A 20,866-nucleotide genomic window follows, 5' to 3' on the forward strand; every position below is an offset into this window, starting at 1 on the left:
CCTAGAAGGGGCTGCTCTGAGGCCACCTCCCACTCACCTCCCTAGCTCATCTGGGAGGCTGTCAGGAGACAGTTTCTTATCACTGCCCGGGTTTTGCAGAGGGGTGGGCAGAAAGCCCACACAGAAAAGAGCTGCAGAATATAAAACTCCTTAGCTACAGTCTAGAAGGGTCTCCTCAGCAACAGGGTACCCTGCAACTCGCAGCACAGTCAACTGATTGAAAGAGTTTCGGGGTTGTCCTTCGAGGGTGTGGCACAGCATCACAGGGAGCTGGCGCCTTTGCCTCTCTCATCCTCACTATGTGAGCAATAAAATGTCTAAATCTAGAAGTGGCTGTTATAGCTTTACTGATTGAATCAGTCAGGCCTTAGCCTTGCCTTGTCTTGTATGTGTGGGCTCGACATCTTCTCATCAGTTAAACAAGGGAATTGTACTACTAATTGATTCCAGAGGTGCTCTGTGGCTAGCCTATATGTTAAGGTAGATAACACAAAGCAGCTCCTGGCAACCATTACCCAAATTCTAGGTATAGTGCCTAGAACACACTAATCCACCTCCAGGGCAAGGGGTGGTAACCTGGGTGTGTAGACAGGCTGGGGGGTGGAGGGGATGGAGAGCTGAAATCCTACACAATATGCTGTGCATATACACAAATTTCTGCTGCAGAGAAGTGCCATAGCTTTCAGATTTTCAAAGGGTGGGGGACCTAAACAAATTTAGGAAACACAGCTGTAGGCTATGATAAAGATTTTTCTCCTTTACCAAATTCTAGTCAGGCTCCTCAGCACTCTTCTCAACAAAGCCCCAACATTGGCCATTTTTTTGTTGTTGTTTGTTTTTTTATAGTTTGTACTTAGTTTCAGAACATTTTTTTTAACATCTTTATTGGAGTATAATTGCTTTACAATGGTGTGTTAGTTTCTGCTTTATAACAAAGTGAATCAGCTATACATATACATATATCCCCATATCTCCTCCCTCTTGCATCTCCCTCCCACCCTCCCTATCCCATCCCTCTAGTTGGTCACAAAGCACCGAGCTGATCTCTCTTTGCTATGCGGCTGCTTCCCACTAGCTATCTATTTTACATTTGGTAGTGTATATATGTCCTTGCCACTCTCTCACTTCATCCCAGCTTACCCTTCCCCCTCCCAGTGTCTTCAAGTCCATTCTCTACGTCTGCGTCTTTAATTCCTGTCCTGCCTCGAGGTTCTTCAGAACCATGTTTTTTTTTTTTAGATTCCATATATATGTGTTAGCATATGGTATTTGTTTTTCTCTTTCTGACTTACTTCACTCTGTATGACAGACTCTAGGCCCATCCACCTCACTACAAATAACTCAATTTTGTTTCTTTTTATGGCTGAGTAATATTCCATTGTATATGTGTGCCACATCTTCTTTATCCATTCATCTGTCGATGGACACTTAGGTTGCTTCCATGTCCTGGTTATTGTAAATAGAGCTGCAATGAACATTGTGGTACATGACTCTTTTTGAATTATGGTTTTCTCAGGGTATATGCCCAGTAGTGGGATTGCTGGGTCATATGGTAGTTCTATTTTTAGTTTTTTAAGGAACCTCCATACTGTTCTCCATAGTGGCTGTATCAATTTACATTCCCACCAACAGTGCAAGAGGGTTCCCTTTTCTCCACACCCTCTCCAGCATTTATGGTTTGTAGATTTTTTGATGATGGTCACTCTGACTGGTGCGAAGTGATACCTCACTGTAGTTTTGATTTGCATTTCTCTAATGATTAGTGATGTTGAGCATCCTTTCATGTATTTGTTGGCAATCTGTATATCTTCTTTGGAGAAATGTCTATTTAGGTTTTCTGCGCATTTTTGGATTGGGCTGTTTGTTGTTTGGATATTGAGCTTGTAAATTTGGGGGATTAATACTTTGTCAGTTGCTTCATTTGCAAATATTTTCTCCCATTCTGAGGGTTGTCTTTTCGTATTGTTTATGGCTTCCTTTTCCGTGCAAAAGCTTTTAAGTTTCATTAGGTCCCATTTGTTTATTTTTATTTCCATTTCTCTAGAAGGTGGGTCAAAAAGGATCTTGCTGTGATTTATGTCATAGAGTGTTCTGCCTACGTTTTCCTCTAAGAGTTTTATAGTGTCTGGCCTTACACTTAGGTCTTTAATCCATTTTGAGTTTATTTTTGTGTATGGTGTTAGGGAGTGTTCTAATTTCATTCTTTTACATGTAGCTGTCCAGTTTTCCCAGCACCACTTATTGAAGAGACTGTCTTTTCTCCATTGTATATCCTTGCCTCCTTTATCAAAAATAAGGTGACCATATGTGCATGGGTTTATCTCTGGGCTTTCTATCTTGTTCCATTGATCTGTATTTCTGTTTTTGTGCCAGTACCATAGTGTCTTGATTACTGTAGCTTTGTAGTATAGTCTGAAGTCCAGGAGCCTGATTCCTCCAGCTCCGTTTTTCCTTCTCAAGATTGCTTTGGCTATTTGGGGTCTTTTGTGTTTCCATACAAATTGTGAGATTTTTTGTTCTAGTTCTGTGAAAAATGCCATTGATAGTTTGATAGGGATTGCATTGAATCTGTAGATTGCTTTGGATAGTAGAGTCATTTTCACAATGTTGATTCTTCCAATCCAAGAACATGGTATATCTCTCCATCTGTTTGTATCATCTTTAATTTCTTTCATCAGTGTCTTATAGTTTTCTGCATACAGGTCTTTTGTCTCCTTAGGTAGGTTTATTCCTAGGTATTTTATTCTTTTTGTTGCACCAACATTGGCCTTTAAAGACTTGAACACACTAATATAGTTTCTAACAGCTCAAAGTCACAACCCTAGAGTGACCTTCATCCCTAGGATGAAACCCTCCTTAAAGTGCCTACTTGAGAAAACTCAAGGCTGCCAAGGAATGTCCTGTTTGTTCCAGCCATCGTCTGAAGATAGAGCCCCTGTCTCCCAGTCTCCATGGAAGGGTGCTTATCGATAAGATAAGCACCAGTTAGCAAACCCAAATGAGTTTCACATGGACCAACCCCCACCCCAATTCCTGCTTTTTGTCATTTTTCACTTCCCTGACTCTTTTCAGGCCCCTGCCATCCCACACCCCACTCCCTCACTCTCCCTTTAAAACACCAGTCACCTCTGCACAAATTGCAAAGGCAATAATCTCTTTCCCCTACTGTCAGTAGTTCCTGAATCTGTTTTCACCACTTTAATGCCCAACTGTGCTTATCTTTGACAGTTGTGTGGACCTTAAGAACTCAAAATATAACACTGAGCCAAAAAGTGGAAACAATGCAAATATCATCGGCAGAGGGATGGATGAACAAAGTGGGGTATATCCTTATGATGCAGTATTATTCATCCACTAAAAAGGAATAAAGTACTGACATATGTACAACATGGATGAACCTTGAAAGCATCATGCTAATAAAAGAAGCCTTTCACAATAGATTACATATTGAATGAGTCCATTTATATGAAATGTCCATAACAGGCAAATCCATAGAGACAGAAAGTAGATTAGTGATTGCCAGGGACTGATGAGGGAATGGGGAGCGGGGAGCTCCTGCCAAAGAGTATGAGGTTTCTTTCTGGGGTGATTAAAATATTCTAAAATTGATGTGGTGATGGTTGCACAACTCTGTGAATATACTAAAAGCCACTTAATTGTTCAATGGGTGAGTTGTATGGCATGTGATTATATCTCAATAAAGTTGTTACAAGAAAAAAAAAACATTATAATCATCTAACATCTCCCCTCAAAAAAATTGATACTGCATTGCGATGTTTTATTCTCCTACTTAGAGGGCTGTTTGGTTTACTGATAGTGGGTTCCTTAAGAAGGCTCTCAGCACAGAAAAACAACACTAAAACAGCAAGTAAATAGTCCTGAGGACAAAAGTGAACCCACAAATACCAAGTACTGTTTTGCCAGTGTCAACAAACCTGGCACGAAAAGCTGGCAGCCATCAGGTGGATAAACAGAAGGAGAGATGTAACTTCAAGCCCAGGCCTCTCTTTTGCCTACACTGACGAATGCCAGAAAGAAGACATCATTCAGGGTCAAAGGTGACGAGGAATCCAGCTGGCACAGCCATGACTCAGTGCTGTCCAAGTGTCAAGAGGAGTTTAGCCCCAGCCCCCTCAACAAGTGGAATTCATATTTCCAAGTGACAGAGGGTGCTAAATAACTAACAGCATTCCCAAGTTCTGCTTGCTCTGAACCTTGTCTTGAATACTTTTCTCTAAGATCAGACCAAGCCAGAGGCACCATTTGAACTCATAATGAGCAGAATTACTTGTATTTTTATTATGAAGATTTTAATGTGGATAATTAAAGAAAATAACATTATAAACACTCATGTACACTTATGTGTACCCTCCCTCCAGAATGTGTACACTTATGTACCCTCCCTCCAGAATTAAGAACTGTTAATATTTGTCATATTTGCTTCAAATCTTTTTAAAAAATGAAAACATTTCATAAAATAGATAGCTAGTGGGAAGCAGCCGCATAGCACAGGGGGATCAGCTCAGTGCTTTGTGACCACCTAGAGGGGTGGGATAAGGAGGGTGGGAGGGAGACGCAAGAGGGAGGGGATATGGGGATATATGTATATGTATAGCTGATTCACTTTGTTATAATGCAGAAACTAATACATCATTGTAAATCAATTATACTCCAATAAAGATGTTAAAAAAAAATACGTCAACAAAAAAAAAAAAGAAAGAAAAGAAAACATTTCAGATTCAAAGTCCTCTTCTTATCTTTCCCTTTGCCCTCCCTCCCCAGAGCAACCACTATCTTGAATTTGAAATGTGCTCTTTCTGTCAATATTTATATAATTTTACTGCATCACAATGATAGCCCATATTATTTTCATGTGGTTGTTAATTTATGGAAATAGTATTCTACAGTACATATAATTCTATACTCAACTTTGGTTCTGAGTTCTAATTTTTTTATTGAAGTATAGTTGATTTACACTGTTCTGTTAGTTTCTGGTGTACAGCAAAGTGATTCAGTAATATATAATAACTCAGATTCTTTTCTCATATAGGTTATCACAAGATACTGAATATAGTTCCCTGTGCTACACAGTAGGTCCTTGCTGTTTACCCATTTTATATATAGTAGTGTATATCTGTTAATCCCAAACTTCTAATTTATCCCCCCCCGCCAAGTTCTATACTGAGATATAAAAAGTTTGTGCGTTCATTATGACTACTGCATAGTGTTCCATTGTATGAATATGTCACAATCTATTTATCCTGCTGATGGGCATTTAACATGTTTCTGAATTTTTGGTTTTACAAACAAAGCTGCAAAAAAATTGTTTTGTGCATGTGTGCAGCCATTACTTCAACATTTATAAAAATGTCTGCTTTTATGCAAGACAGAAGCACTGTCATAAAGTTACAAAGATATGTACCAGATAGGTGGACAGTAGGAATTTTCCTCTGATTTTGTACCAGAGAGAAACAATGGGCTGAGGGTAGAGGCAGATCTAAGGGTAATCCAAGAAAAGGCCTTGCCTGGGACGCCCTCAGAGAGGCTGTTAGGAAAACAGAAGCGGCACCCCCAACCTGCACCCCTCACACACCCAGAGGCAAACCTCAGTAAGCTGTGCACCTTTGCCTGCAAGCTGGGATGGTCTGGACTGGAACAATGAGAGTATTCAAGAACAAGGAGGAGATGACCAGCAATGGGCGCAGAGCTAAAAAGAGGATGCAGATGCAGAAGTGGACATCAAAAGTAAGGACCCAGAGCCAAACAGGGGTATAAGAGGAAAGGCCATCAGATCTCAAAATATTATGCTGGACCAGGAAGCACTAGGTCAGCCATGCTTTATCTCTTGCTCTCCATTCTTTTGTTGTTGTTTTTAAAATTGTAAAATGCAATATATATGTACACTCTTAAAATGCAAAGGATACAAAAAGACCCAAAAGATGGTGAACTATGCCTGGGCAGGATGAAGCCAGAGGAAACTCTGGTGGAGGTCCATAGCAGTCTTTCAATATAAAGTAAGTCTTGGGACATCCCTGGTGGCGCAGTGGTTAAGAATCCACCTGCCAATGAAGGGGACACCTGCCAATGAAGGGGTTTGAGCTCTGGTCCAGGAAGATCCCACATGCCGCAGAGCAACTAAGCCCATGTGCCACAACTACTGAGCCTGCGCTCTAGAGCCTGCGAGCCACAACTGCTGAAGCCCACGTGGCTAGAGCCCGTGCTCTGCAACAAGAGAAGCCACTGCAATGAGAAGCCTGTGCACCGCAACGAAGAGTAGACCCCGCTCACCACAACTAGAGAAAGCCTGCATGCTGCAATGAAGACCCAAAGCAGCCATAAATAAATAAATGTATTAAAAAAAAAAAGTAAGTCTTCCTCCTAACTCTCATCTCCAGACTCCTAGATCCCTACAGAGAGGCAATCATCATTACCAATTTCTTGTGTGTCCTCCCAGGGATATTTTATGCACATACAAATATATATATATATATATATATATATATATATATATATATATATACGAATATACCCCTCATACTTTTTATCCACAAATGATGGCATATTATATAGTTTTGCACCTTACTTTCCTCCCATCTCTTACCAAGCAATTCATATTAATACACATAGATCTGCCCCTTTTATTTATTTATTTATTTATCATTATTTTTTTTTTTTTTTGTGGTATGCAGGCCTCTCACTGCTGTGGCCTCTCCCGCTGTGGAGCACAGGCTCCGGAAGCACAGGCTCAGCAGCCATGGCCCACGGGCCCTGCCGCTCCGCGGCATGTGGGATCCTCCCGGACCGGGGCACGAACCTGTGTCCCCTGCATCGGCAGGCGGACTCCCAACCACTGTACCACCAGGGAAGCCCTGCCCCTTTTATTTTTAATGGTTGTGTAAAATTCCACTGTATGAATGTACTGTAATTTATTTAATTAGTTCCCTACTGGGATATGTAAGTCATTCTGACGTTTCCCAGTCAGAAATATTGCTATCTTGAAAATAAGTCATTCTAACGTTTCCCAATCAGAAATATTGCTATCTTGAAAAGTGTGTAATATTTCTTGGACCACAAATTTTATCTGTAAGATAAAAATTCTGGCAGTGCATTTGCTAAGTTGGTATGACTCACACTTTATACCTTAATACCTAGTTTCAAATTTCCCACCCCTGAGGCTTTAAAGCGCTACATTAGATTCCACCAGCGTCTCAAGGACAGTCTGTAAACATCTACCAGATGAGACTGAAAAACACTCAAGCAAGTCAAGGTAACTGGAGGATAATCTCTGGAAGGCTTGATGGTAACATGAGTACTGGGAAAGAAAATCCATCTGATCAATGGTATTAGCCAAACTGAAGAAAGAATGTGTTAACAGGATGGGAGTGGCCATTACAAAACCCAGAAGAAGGAGCCAAAGAGCAAAAATAGGCAGCATTTATCTCTGAAGAGAGAGAGATACTTAATCTAATGGACAGGCACCAGAGAAGCACATTCAACCAGGTTTCTTTCTCCAAGGCCTAGATGAAATTTTTTTCCATACAATTCTACTGCTTTAGTTCTGGGGTCCCTGCACACCAAGCGGTCCACTAATGTAGTTACTAATTTCTCTCCCTAGGTATGTGGATTCTAGGAAGAAGTTAGGTGTATTAAAGAAGGCCACATATTTTTTGACATCTCTCCCATTAATAGGTCAGGTCTACATCTCCTTCTCTAGAATCTGCGTGGGCTCTGTAACTGTTTTGATGTGTAGAATACAGCAGGAATGATGCTATGCCAGTTTCCAGAACCAGGCTTTAAGAAACTGGCAACTTCCACTTTCTGTCTCTTGGAATATTCACTCTGGGGGAAACCAGGACCCTGTAAGAAGTCTGACTATGCAGAGACTCCCATGCTGTGAATAATGTAATTAATTAATTAATTAATTTTAAAAAAGAGAAATAAACTGCAAGAAGAAATCTGGAAAATTCACAGATATGTGGAGATTAAACAACATGTGATGGGGTATAAGATTCCCCCATGCTGTGAGGAAGCCCAGGTTAGCCATGTGGTGAAAGAAATAGCCATTCTGGCCAAACCAGCCCAGGCATCCAACATGAAATTGAAGAAGCCATCTTGGAAATTCCAGCCCCAGCAGATGTGACATGGAGAAAAGCTAAGGAAGCCAGCCAAAAACCAGACCTGAGGCCTAAACATATGGCCCCACTTGAGCCATCCCAGCCATCTTCAGCCACTCAAACTAAAGCCCCACTCCACTGTGAAGCAGAGATAAGCCATTTTTGATGTGCACCGCACAAATTCCTGACTCACAAAATCATGAGTATAACAAAATGTTGTTTTAAGCCATTATGTTTTGGGATAATCTGTTAGGTAGGAATAACTAGAGTAGGGGGCTTCTATGTGATGGGGTATAAGATCCCTGGGAGGGCTAACTTTTGTAAATAAATACTCCAATCCACAATTTGTTTCTGTGTGTTTGGCCAATATGGGTCAGTCCCCAATAGTCTACCCATGCTGAATGAACTGACAGAATTTAGTTTCTGAACCTAGAAAGCTAAGACCTGATGGGCCAGCTTGATCAATCTGCCCACCTCCCTCACTGTCTCTTTTTCACTCTATCTTATGTCAAACAACTCAGATCAGGGAGCTGAGAAGAATCTCACAAAGAAGTTTACCACTAGATGTAGCTACTGCTCAGTACCACTCATAGCCCTTTGACTGGTACATGAAATGTATTCATTCATCAAACATTATCAAGAACCTCCCCTGTACCCAGAACTGTGCCTGGTGCTGGGGGACATAGAGCTGGAAAAAGCATAGGCCCTCAGAGGTTCACAGCCCAATCTCTAAGTTATATTAACAGGTAATGGTAAGAAACATGTGCCCTTAAATATGTGACAGACTTAAAGGTAGAAATAGATAACAATATAATAATAGTAGGAGACTTTAATACCCCACTTCATCATCCACACAGAAAATCAATACAGAAACATTGGCCTTAAACGACACATTAAACCAGATGAACCTAACAGACATATACAGAATATTGTACCCAAAAGCAACAGAATACATTCTTTTCAAGCACACATGGAACATTCTCCAGGATACATCAAATGTTAGGCCACAAAACAAAACTTAATAAATTTAAGAAGACTGAAATCCAATCAGGCATCTTTTCCCACACAATTGTAGGAAACTACAAATCAACTGCAAGGACTTCCCTGGTGGCGCAGTGGTTAAGAATCCACCCGCCAATGCAGGGGACACAGGTTTGAGCCCTGGTCTGGGAAGATCCCACATGCCATGAAGCAACTAAGCCCATGCACCACAACTACTGAGCCTGCGCTCTAGAGCCCACGAGCCACAACTACTGAGCCCGCGTGCCACAACTACTGAAGCCCGTGCACCTAGAGCCCGTGCTCTGCAACAAGAGAAGCCACCGTAATGAGAAGCCCGTGCACTGCAATGAAGAGTAGCCCCTGCTTGCTGCAACCAGAGAAAGCCCGTGCGCAGCAACAGAGATCCAATGCAGCCAGAAATAATTTAATTAATTAATTAATTAATTTTAAAAAAGAGAAATAAACTGCAAGAAGAAATCTGGAAAATTCACAGATATGTGGAGATTAAACAACATGTGATGGGGTATAAGATTCCCCCATGCTGTGAGGAAGCCCAGGTTAGCCATGTGGTGAAAGAAATAGCCATTCTGGCCAAACCAGCCCAGGCATCCAACATGCAATTGAAGAAGCCATCTTGGAAATGAACAAACACTAGGTCAAAAGAGAAATTTAAAAAAATACTAAAGATGAATGAAAATGGAAAACACAACATAGCAAAACTTAAAGTGAGGGGTGCCTGGGAAAGGAGGCTGGGGCCTCGAACATCTGCTTGAGGAATTTAAAGCTGATTCCCCAGGACCTGTAGGGATTCCTGAGCAGGGGAGCAATTAACCAAACATACTTTTAGGGGCACTGACATGGCAGAGTGCATGGATAGATTGTCAGGGCAGATCAAGCAGTAAGGGAGACCAAGCAGGAGGGAACACCCAGACACCACCCCTTCCCAGAGTCCCTATGGGGCTGCTCATGCTGCCAGCCGAGCTGCAGACAAGCAAGGAGGCTGACCTGGTGGTGGAGCTGCTGGAGCTGCTAGAGCTGGAAGCGATATCCTCTGTGCTGGGCAGAACAAAGCCCGCCAGGTTCAGAAGGTCACGGATCATCTGGCCTTTGATGCTGATGTCCAGTGGAGGGTGGGAATGGAGGCTTCAGGGAAAGGATGCAAAGAATGGCAAAAGCCAAAACTTATGGGAAGCAGCAAAAGTAGTTCCAAGAAGGAAGTTCACAGCAATAAATGCCTACATTAAGAAATAAGAAAGATTAAAAAAAATAAGAAAGAAAGAGAGAGAGAGAAAGATCTCAAATAACCTAACTTTACACCTCAAGGAACTAGAAAAAGGAGGACAAGTTAACCTCAAAGTTAGTAGAAGGAACCATAAACAAGACAAAAAGAGAACCCTCAGAATGGGAGAAAATATTTGCAAATGAAGCAACTGACAAAGGATTAATCTCCAAAATAAACAAGCAGGTCATGCAGCTCAATATCCAAAAAACAAACACCCCAATCAAAAAATGGCTGGGGGCTTCCCTGGTGGCGCAGTGGTTGAGAGTCCGCCTGCCGTTGCAGGGGACGCGGGTTCGTGCCCCAGTCCGGGAAGATCCCACATGCCGCGGAGCGGCTGGGCCCGTGAGCCATGGCTGCTGAGCCTGCGCGTCCGGAGCCTGTGCTCTGCAACGGGAGAGGCCACAACAGTGAGAGGCCCGCGTACCGCAAAAAAAAAAAAAAAAAATGGCTGGAAGACCTAAACAGACATTTCTCCAAAGACATACAGGTGGGCAACAAAAGCATGAAAAGATGCTCAACATCACTATTTATTAGAGAAATGCAAATCAAAACTACAATGAGGTATCGCCTCACACTGGTCAGAATGGCCATCATCAAAAAATCTACAAACAACAAATGCTGGAGAGGGTATGGAGAAAAGGGAACCCTCTTACACTGTTGGTGGGAATGTAAATTCATACAGCCACTATGGAGAACAGTATGGAGCTTCCTTAAAAAACTAAAAATAGAACTACCATATGACCCAGCAATCCTACTACTGGGCATATATCCAGAGAAAACCATAATTCAAATTGACAAATGCACCCCAATGTTCATTGCAGCACTATTTACAATAGCCAGGACATGGAAGCAACCTAAATGCCCATCAACAGAGGAATGGATAAAGAAGATATGGTACATATATACAATGGAATATTACTCAGCCACAAAAAGGAATGAAATTGGGTCATTTGCAGAGACGTGGATGGACCTAGAGTCTGTCATACAGAGTGGAGTAAGTCAGAAAGAGAAAAACATATATCGTATATTAATGCATATATGTGGACTCTAGAAAAATAGTATAGATAATTTTATTTGCAAAGCAGAAAGACGGACACAGAGGTAGAGAACAAAAGTATGGATACCAAGGGGGAAAGGGCTGGGGGATGAATTAGGAGATTGGGATTGACAAATATACACTATTGATAATATGTATAAAATAGATAACTAGTGAGAACATACTGTTTAGCACAGGGAACTCTACTCAATGCTCTGTGGTGACCTAAATGGGAAGGAAATCCAAAAAAGAGGCAATATATGTATATGTATAGCTGATTCACTTTGCTGTACAGCAGAAACTAACACAGCATTGTAAATCAACTATACTCCAATAAAAATTAATTTAAAAAAGTTAGTAGAAGGAAGGAAATAACAAAGATCTGAGCAGAAATAAATCAGAGACTAAAAAGACAATAGAAAAGATCACTGAAACTAAGAGATGGCTTTTTAAAAAGCTAAACAAAATAAACAAACCTTTAGCTAGACTCACCAGGAAAAAAAGAGGACTCAGGTAAATAAAATCGGAAATGAAAGAAGAGACATTACAACTGATACCACAGAAACACAAAGGATCACAAGAGACTATTGTGAACAATTATATGCCAACAAATTGAACAACCTAGAAGAAATGGATAAATTCCTAGAAACATACATTGTACCAAGACTGAAGCATGAAGAAACAGAAAATCTGAGCAGATCAATTATTAGTATAAAGACTGAATCAGTCACCAAAACCTCCTAACAAACAAAAGTCAAAGACCAGACGGCTTCACTGGTGAATTCTACCAAATATTTTAAAGAAGAATTAATACTAAACTTTCTCAAACTCTTCCAAAAAAAAAAAAAAAGAAGGGGAGGGGACAATTCCAAACCCATTTTATGAGGCTGGAATTTCCCTAATACTAAAACCAGACAAGGACAAGTACAAGAAAAGAAAATACAGGCCAATATCCCTGATGAACATAAATGAAAAAACTCTTCAATAAAATATTAGCAAACCAAATTCAACAATACATAAAAAACAACAAACAAACAAAACAACATTCATCATGATCAAGAGGGATTCATTCCAGGGATGAAAGGATGGTTCAACAACCGCAAATCAATCAATGTAATACAACATATAACAAAATGAAGGATAAAAATCATAAGATCATCTCAATAGATGCAGAAGAAGCATTTGACAAAATTCCACATCGATTTATGATAAAAACTCTCATAAAACTGGGTATAGGGGCTTCCCTGGTGGTGCAGTGGTTAAGAATCCACCTGCTAATGCAAGGGTCATGGGTTCGAGCCCTGGTCCAGGAAGGTCCCACATGCCGTGGAGCAACTAAGCCCATGTGCCACAACTACTGAGCCTGCGCTCTAGAGCCCACAAGCCACAACTACTGAAGCCCACGAACCTAGAGCCCATGCTCCGCAACAAGAGAAGCCACCACAATGAGAAGCCTGCACACTGCAACAAAGAGTAGCCCCTGCTCACTGCAACTAGAGAAAGCCTGTGTGCAGCAACAAAGACCCAATGCAGCCATAAATTAATTAATTAATTAAAAAAAAACTGGTTATAGAGAGAATGAACCTTAACATAATAAAGGTCATATATGACAAGCCCATAGCTAACATCATAGTCAATGCTGAAAAGCTGAAGGCTTTTCCTGTAAGATCAGGAAAAAGACAAGGATGGCCACACTTGCCACTTTTATTCAACATAGTATCGGAAGTCCTAGACAGAGCAATTAGGCCAGGAAAAAAAAAAAAGCATCCAAATCAGAAAAGAAGAGGTAAAACTATCACTACCTGCAGATGACATGATACTTTATATCAAAAACCCTAAAGACTCCACCAAAACAACTGTTAGAACTAATAAATGAATTCAGTAAACTTGCAGGATACAAAATCAAAAAATCAGTTTATTTCTATTCACTAATAACAAACTATCAGAAAGAGAAATTAAGAAAACACTCCCATTTATGACTGTATCAAAAAGAATAAAATGCCCAGGAATAAATTTAACCAAAGAGGTAAAAGACCTGTACACTGAAAACCATGACATTGAGGAAAGAAATTAAAGACACAAATAAATGGGAAGATACTCCATGCTCATGGATGGGAAGAATTACTATTGTTAAAAAGTCCATACTACCCAAAGCAATCTACAGATTCAATGCAATTCCTACTAAAATTCCAATGGCATTTTTCACAGAAATAAATAAACAATCCTAAAATTTGTATGGAACTGCAAATGACTCTGAATAGCCAAAGCAATCTTGAGGAAGGAGAACAAAGCTGGAGGCATCATGTTTCCTGATTTCAATCTATATTACAAAGTTATAGTAATCTAAACAGTATGTTATTGGCATAAACACACACATATAGATCAGTGGAACAGAATAGAAAGCTCAGAAATAAACCCACACATACATGGTAAATTAATTTATGACAAGGGAGCAAAGAATATATAATGGAGAAAGGACAGCCTCTTCAATAAATGGTGTTGGGAAAACTGAATAGCCACATGCAAAAGAATGAAATTGGATTACTATCTTACAACATACACAAAAATTAACTCAAAATGGATTAGACTTGAACTTAAGACCTGAAACCATAAAAACCCCAGAAGAAAACATAGGTGGTAAGCTCCTTGACAGCAGTCTTGATGATGATTTTTTGAATTTGACACCAAAAGCAAAGGTAACAAAAGCAAAAATAAACAAGCAGGACTACATTAAACTAAATAGCTTCTGCACAGCAAAGGAGGCCATCAACAAAATGAAAAGATAACCTACCAAATGGGAGTAAATATTTGTAAGTCATATATCTGATAAGGGTTAATATCCAAAATATATGAAGAACTCATATAACTCAATAGCAAAACAAACGAAATCCAATTAAAATACAGGCAGAGGATCTGATGTGACATTTTTCCAGAGACAACATACAGGTGGCCAACAGGTAAATGAAAAGGTACTCAACATCACTAGTCACCAGGGAAATGCAAATCAAAACTGCAATGAGATATCACCTTGCACCGTTAGAATGGCTAAAAGACAAATAAGAGTTGGCAAGGATGTAGAGAAAAGGGAACCCTCGTGCACTGTTGGTGGGAGTGTAAATTGGTGCAGCTACTATGGAAAACAGTATGGCGGTTTCTTAAACAATTAAAAATAGCACTACCATATGATCCCACAGTCCCACTTCTGAGTATTTATCCAAAGAAAATGAAAACACTAAACTCAAAAAGATAAATGGACCCCCATGCTCACTGCAGCAGAATTTACAATAGCCAAGACATGGAAGCATGGAAGCAACCTAAGCGTCCATCAATGGATGAATGTATAAAGAAAATGCAACGCGCGCACGCACACACCCAGAAATATTATTCAGCTACAAAAAGGAAGGAAATCCTGCCATTTACAACAACATGGATGGACCCTGAGGGAATTATGCTAAGTGAAATAAGTCAGACAGAGAAAAACAAATACTGAATGATCTCATGTGTATGTGGAATCTAAAAATTAAACAAACCAAAACAAAACTCATACATATGAACTGATTGGTGGTTGCCAGAGGTGGGCATGGAAGGAGGGCAAAATGCATGAAGGTGGTCAAAAAGTACAAACTTCCAGTTATAAAATAAATAAGTGGGCGTTACAAGATTACATCCTGGGATGTGATGCACAGCATGGTGACTATAACAACACTGTATTGTATATTTGGAAGTTACTAAAAGAGTAAATCTTAAAAATTCTCTTCACAAGAAAAAAAATTTTGCAACTATATATAAAAAAAAGAAACATGAAATGACAAATATGTACAGGAAGCATTAGGGAGACACAGGAGGGGTCACCAACCCAGGTAGTCCACAATGAGAGCTACAGAATAGACAGCTGATCTCATCATTCTCAGGGTCAACATCTTTGAAAGATATCAGTTTGTTACATAAATTTACATATAAATTTAACATATGTTCACATTTTACTTTCTCAGCACTCTTGTCATTATTTTAGTTAGAAAAGAGAAAGGAACTGGCATTTATGGACTAGCAAGGCTTTCACATGTCCCAATTCCCACTCCAACCCCTTGAAGTCCTACAATGCTTCCCTAAGCTGATTTTATTAATTTTATGTGTGATACGCCATTTTGGACAACTGAGGGTGCAGGAGACATTATGGTCAGCTGCCCTTATATCATTTCCTGTCCTCTTCCTTGTGCAGCAGGCGCCTGTTTAGGTGGCAGGGCCCCCAACCCCAGCTTTAGGAGTAAGCCTGCATGAGTCTAAGCTAGAGTACACCTATGGCCACTATGATGGATTCAGGAATGGGCAATTAATCCAAGCCAGTTAACTAAGTTCTGTGAGACAGCAGAGCCAAGAGAACTGCAGAACAGAACTGTGGCTTTGATGGTCTCGTGAATCACTAGAGCAAACTATACCTGAAGGGCACACAACTATTAGACTTTTCCATTATAGGAACCAATAAAGCTGCTTTATAGTTTAAGCTGGTGAGAGTGGCAACCAAATGGATTTGAACTGATACAAAGTGGGTCACTGGAAGCATCCTCTTTCTCAATAGGGGTATTAACTGGCTTTTATAGATGTGCAGCACTCTGCTGTTTACTAACTCACACCAGCCACATGTAGTCGGAAGGGCTAATATATTTCCCATGGAGCAGCCCAGGTTCATGTGATTCCAGATCTCTGGGATACAAAGGCTGGAGCCAGGAGGCTCTGCAAAATTCTAGTCTGGCCTCTCCTTTAAAAGTCCACACAGGGGGACTTCCCTGGAGGCGAAGTGGTTAAAAATCCTCCTGCCAGTGCAGGAGACACGGGTTCGAGCCCTGGTTCGGGAAGATCCCACGTGCCGCAGAGCAACTAAGCCCATGTGCCACGACTACTGAGCCCACATGCTACAACTACTGAAGCCCACAGGCCTAGAGCCCGTGCTCCACAACAAGAGAAGACACCACAATGAGAAGCCCGCACACCGCAACGAAGAGTAGCCCCCGTTCGCCACAACTAGAGAAAGCCAGAGCGCAGCAACGAAGACCCAATGCAGCCAAAAATAAATTAATTAAAAAAAATAAAATAAAAGGCCAAACAGGGACTTCCCTGGTGGTCCAATGGTTAGGACTCCGTGCTCCCAATGCAGGGGGCCTGGGTTCCATCCCTAGTCAGGGAACTAGATCTCACATGCCACAACTAAAAGAGCCCACATGCCGCAACTAAAAAGATCCTGTACGCCGCAATGAAGATCCCCACGAAGATCCCATGATCCCGTGTGCTGCAGCTAAGACCCAGCACAGCCAAATAAATAAATAAATATTTTTTAAAAATGAAAAATAAATAAATGGACACACACTCCTGGCTTTCTCCTGCTTCCTCCTCCACTTCCTAGGGCAGTCGAGAATTTCTTGGTAGTTACCACTGCAGAGACAGTCCTGGGCAAAACTTCCCAATAAACTTTCCCTGAAAAATGGTGAGAAATCCTTAGTCCCCACCCTTGGGGCACTGGGCTGCTCACATTTCTAGAGGTTAAATCAAGAAGGGGAAGCTTTCAGGACTCTGGTTTCTTGGCTTACTTGGCTTCTTGGAGCTGAGCACACAGGGAATAATTTTTTTTTAACCATCTCCGAGTGCCTAGTGACCTGCCCACCATGCCTCAGAAACATGAACCCAACAGAGAAGACCCTAGGGGAGATGGCAGCAGCCCAGGCAGGTGCAGAGAAACTGTGTTCAGTCTGGACCTTCAAACCCTCACAGTCATTTTCTCCCTCATCATTAACTCCCAGTCCAACTTTCCCTGGGGGGTGGCTCAGATAATGCCATACCCTTTGTCACCCGAGGCCCTCTCTGCCTCTCCTGTCCAATCCATCCTACTGTACACACCATAACCTGGACAGAGTCCCTTGGAGGCCATCTTCACCCCATGCCTGCTCAATAGCTCACCATGGCTCCTCAGAAGAACCAGGGCCCTTAGTCTGGCCTTCAGTATCCTCCTCAAAGGCCTGTTGTATCCCAAGTCCCCACAGCTCCTGCCCAGCACAGCCACCTGGTGACCAGTCTGTTCATCAGCCCAGCCCAAGGCCTGTCTACTCCTGTCAATCACTGACAACCACACATGTGCCTGGATGGCACGCTCAAATCAAAGGTCCCACTCCTTCCCCAGCCCTGGACTGGCTTCTCCTCCCAGGGCACTCAGCTTTCTTTCTGAAATTAGCTGTTCGCTGATTTGTTTACTCCCTTGTTACCCCTCTTCCCCAAAGAAGCATTTAAGCCCCATGTGGGTATTGGCCACATCTCACTGAAGCTCAGCTCTTGGAAAAATGCCTAGGGCAGAGTGGGTGCATTAATATTTGTTAATAGTCATCAGAAAGACAAATTCCACGTGAATCTCTTTGGTTCACTTCCTAAAACCTCTCCAACTTAACCAACATTGGATTTTCCAGTCTCTGTCCATTGACAGTGGGCGATCCATCCATCCCTGCCTCATATCAGTGTTCCACTGGATAAAACCTTCTTACTGGACATTGATTTCTTAATAACAAAAATGTACCTTTTCCTTAATATCTATGATTTTGCTTTCACTCTCTGAGCAATGACATCTTTTTCTCCATTAAGGGGAAATTTACCCTGCAAATGGCCAAACCTCTGTAATCCTCCAGAAGCCATTTCCTCTGGAAGAAGTCTGTGGTAGATGATATCACCATAGATATCACCACAGATAAATAGCGGTTCTATAACATCTGGCAGCTTATACACTTGCATGTGCTATTCTATTACCAAGACAGCTCCCTTCTCTCCCAACCTCTGTCCACTTTATTTTTTTTAATGTTTGAAATATTAATTTTATTAAGAAAGCATTTGATAGTTGTATTAGATCATATAATCAATCACTTCATTTTTAAATGATGTGGCCTGAGGATACAATTAAAATATGGACTTTTCGGGTTTCCCTGGTGGCGCAGTGGTTGAGAGTCCACCTGCCGATGCAGGGGACACGGGTTCGTGCCCCGGTCCAGGAAGATCCCACATGCCGCGGAGCGGCTGGGCCCGTGAGCCATGGCCACTGAGCCTGCGCGTCTGGAACCTGTGCTCTGCAACGGGAGAGGCCACAACAGTGAGAGGCCCGCGTACCGAAAAAAAAAAAAAAATATATATATATATATATATATATATATATATATGGACTTTTCTTTGATTCAACAAATATTTGAGCATCTACAAGTGCCAGGCTTGGAGATACAGGCCAAACAGGAGGACCCCTGCTCTCACAGGGCTTACATTCCTGCAAGAGGGCAATATTAAAGAAATGTTTATATTACTTATAAACATATAACACAGGGGCTTCCCTGGTGGTGCAGTGGTTGAGAATCTGCCTGCCAATGCAGGGGACAGGGGTTCGAGCCCTGGTTCGGGAAGATTCCCACGTGCCGTGGAGCAACTAAGCCCGTGCGTCACAACTGCTGAGCCTGCGCTCTAAAGCCCACGAGCCACAACTACTGAAGCCTGCGCGCCTAGAGCCCGTGCTCCGCAACAAGAGAAGCCACCGCAATGAGAAGCCCGCGCACTGCAAAGAAGAGTAGCCCCCACTCGCCGCAACCAGAGAAAGCCTGCGTACAACAACGAAGACCCAGAGCAGCCAAAAATAAATAAATTAAAAATTAATAAATTTTAAAAAACATATAACACAGAGGAAGTGACAGAGAAAGAAGATGGTGCTTTACAGGAGCATTTTAACAGGTGTCTAACCCAGCCCAGGGAACTCACAGAGACAAAAACAAGTGTTTAAGTAGAAGGGTGAAGACAACAGTTCAGGCAGAGGGAACCTCCTAGACCCTAAGGTGGGGGAAGGACTTTCTAGACTTAAGGAATTGGAAGAAGTCTAGAATGGGTGGAGTACCCAGTGTGAAAAGAGGAGTCAAGGAGATGAGACTGAATCTCAACCTCTGTCCACTTTAAACCTAGCCTCCCAAATCACCTCTAGTCCAGTGCCCTCCTGCTTCATACCACCCCTTGACCTGTTCATTTCAGTTCATAGCCCCTACAGATTCCCAAGGTATGACCACAGCCCCAGTCGGTCCCGAGCTAAACGTGTCCTTCACTTTTTGTCCAACGTCTCCCCATCCCCAACTTCTCTGTCCGGGTGCGCACCACATCCCCTGGTCGCGAGGCCCCCAGCTCGGTTACCTGGAGCTGGTGCAAGTGCAGAACGTAGCCTTGCACCAACAGCTGGAATAAGAGACGCAGCCGCCCTGGCCCTGAAAGCTCCTCTAGGCTCCGCAGCCTCCGATCGCCAGGCCCGGTTCCGGGAGCCCCGGCTGCCTGGGCCGCAGGGAGGGCGCTGGGGATCGCGGCCTTGGCTCTGGCCCCGTGGGAGCCGAGGCCAGGGAGAGCCACCCGCGTCCCCAGCAGCGCCCACCGCAGCCTGGCGCAGCCCAGCGTACCCATACGATTCATGGCTCGCGCCGCCACGCCTTTGGATCGCGAATGCAGAGCGCCTGGAACTTGCCCAGAGACAAAACAGCAGGGGCGGGTTCAAGGGTACCGGTAGCGCAGGGCGGGCCGGACGAAGGTTGACCAGGCCCCTTGCTGCTCACTTTTCCTTGCGGTCTTCAGTCCCTCCAAATAGGACCTAAGGGACTCGCAGAAGTCACCCTTTCCAACTGTAAGCCTCCTGGCTCGGGGAGGGGCCGGACAACGCCAAAGCAGAATATGCACGGAGGACTTACGGGAGACCCACAGAGCGCTGACGATGGCCGCCTCTTCCGCGACTCCCCCGCCTCGCACTTCCGCGAACTCTCGAGGAGAACTTGAAGCTCGCTTGGTCTCAATTCCCGGCGGGAGTGCGGCAAAGTTCTCGGCAGCCCGGGAGCCTTCCAAGACGGGGAGGCCGGTTCGCCATCCCAGAGCGCCAGCGTCTCAGCTGTCCTCACTTCCCGGAGGGACCAGGAACCGGCTGTTGAGATTAAACCGGCCGCTGGCTTTTCCTGATAGCCTCCAGTGTTGATCCCGGAGTCTGAGGGCTGAGCGAGGAAAGAGCAAAAAATCCCCCTGTGCAGAAAAGCAAAGAGCAAAAAACCCGACCCTGTCTCCAGGGTCATCTGATTCCTGGAGGGAGGAAGCCAAACAAACAAATTTAAATATTAGGGTTTTTAAAAAATGCAGTTCTACCCCTCTCCCTCCCCACCACCCACATACTCCCTGGTCTGCTGAGGCAGGATTTCTCAAACTGCAGGTTGAGACCAGATTTAGTGAATGTGACCAAAATTATCTTTGAATAAGATGGAAAAGAACAAAATAGTACAGAAAATATTGCAAGAAGGAAAAGTATTATTTCATGAATTCTTTGTTTCATATATGTATATTCAAAGTGCAAGTTTCAAAAAGTTAAAAACATGACTCATACACGAGCTCAAAGCTTATTCAACC

At 42.6% G+C, this 20,866-nt stretch overlaps 1 protein-coding gene across 2 annotated transcripts in view; it reads right to left on the reverse strand.

Annotated features, from left to right (window-relative positions):
- CYP27A1 (cytochrome P450 family 27 subfamily A member 1) overlaps positions 1 to 20,635 on the reverse strand; it is a 43,473-nt gene extending 22,838 nt beyond the window's left edge. Inside the window, exon 1 of one of the 2 annotated variants that reach the window (XM_022567709.2) lies at positions 20,167 to 20,635. In XM_022567709.2, the coding sequence (XP_022423417.1) occupies positions 20,167 to 20,538 (372 nt within the window). In that variant the 5' untranslated portion in view covers positions 20,539 to 20,635. Of the gene's footprint in view, positions 1 to 19,624 lie in introns of both variants that reach the window. The other variant, XM_022567710.2, reaches the window with a different exon arrangement.
- Positions 20,636 to 20,866: the final 231 nt, after the last annotated feature.

This window comes from Delphinapterus leucas, chromosome 8, assembly GCF_059928025.1.
Source record: "Delphinapterus leucas isolate spDelLeu-1000000601 "Yukka" chromosome 8, BTC_Dleu_Yukka2, whole genome shotgun sequence".
NCBI classification, from domain to species: Eukaryota; Metazoa; Chordata; class Mammalia; order Artiodactyla; family Monodontidae; genus Delphinapterus; species Delphinapterus leucas.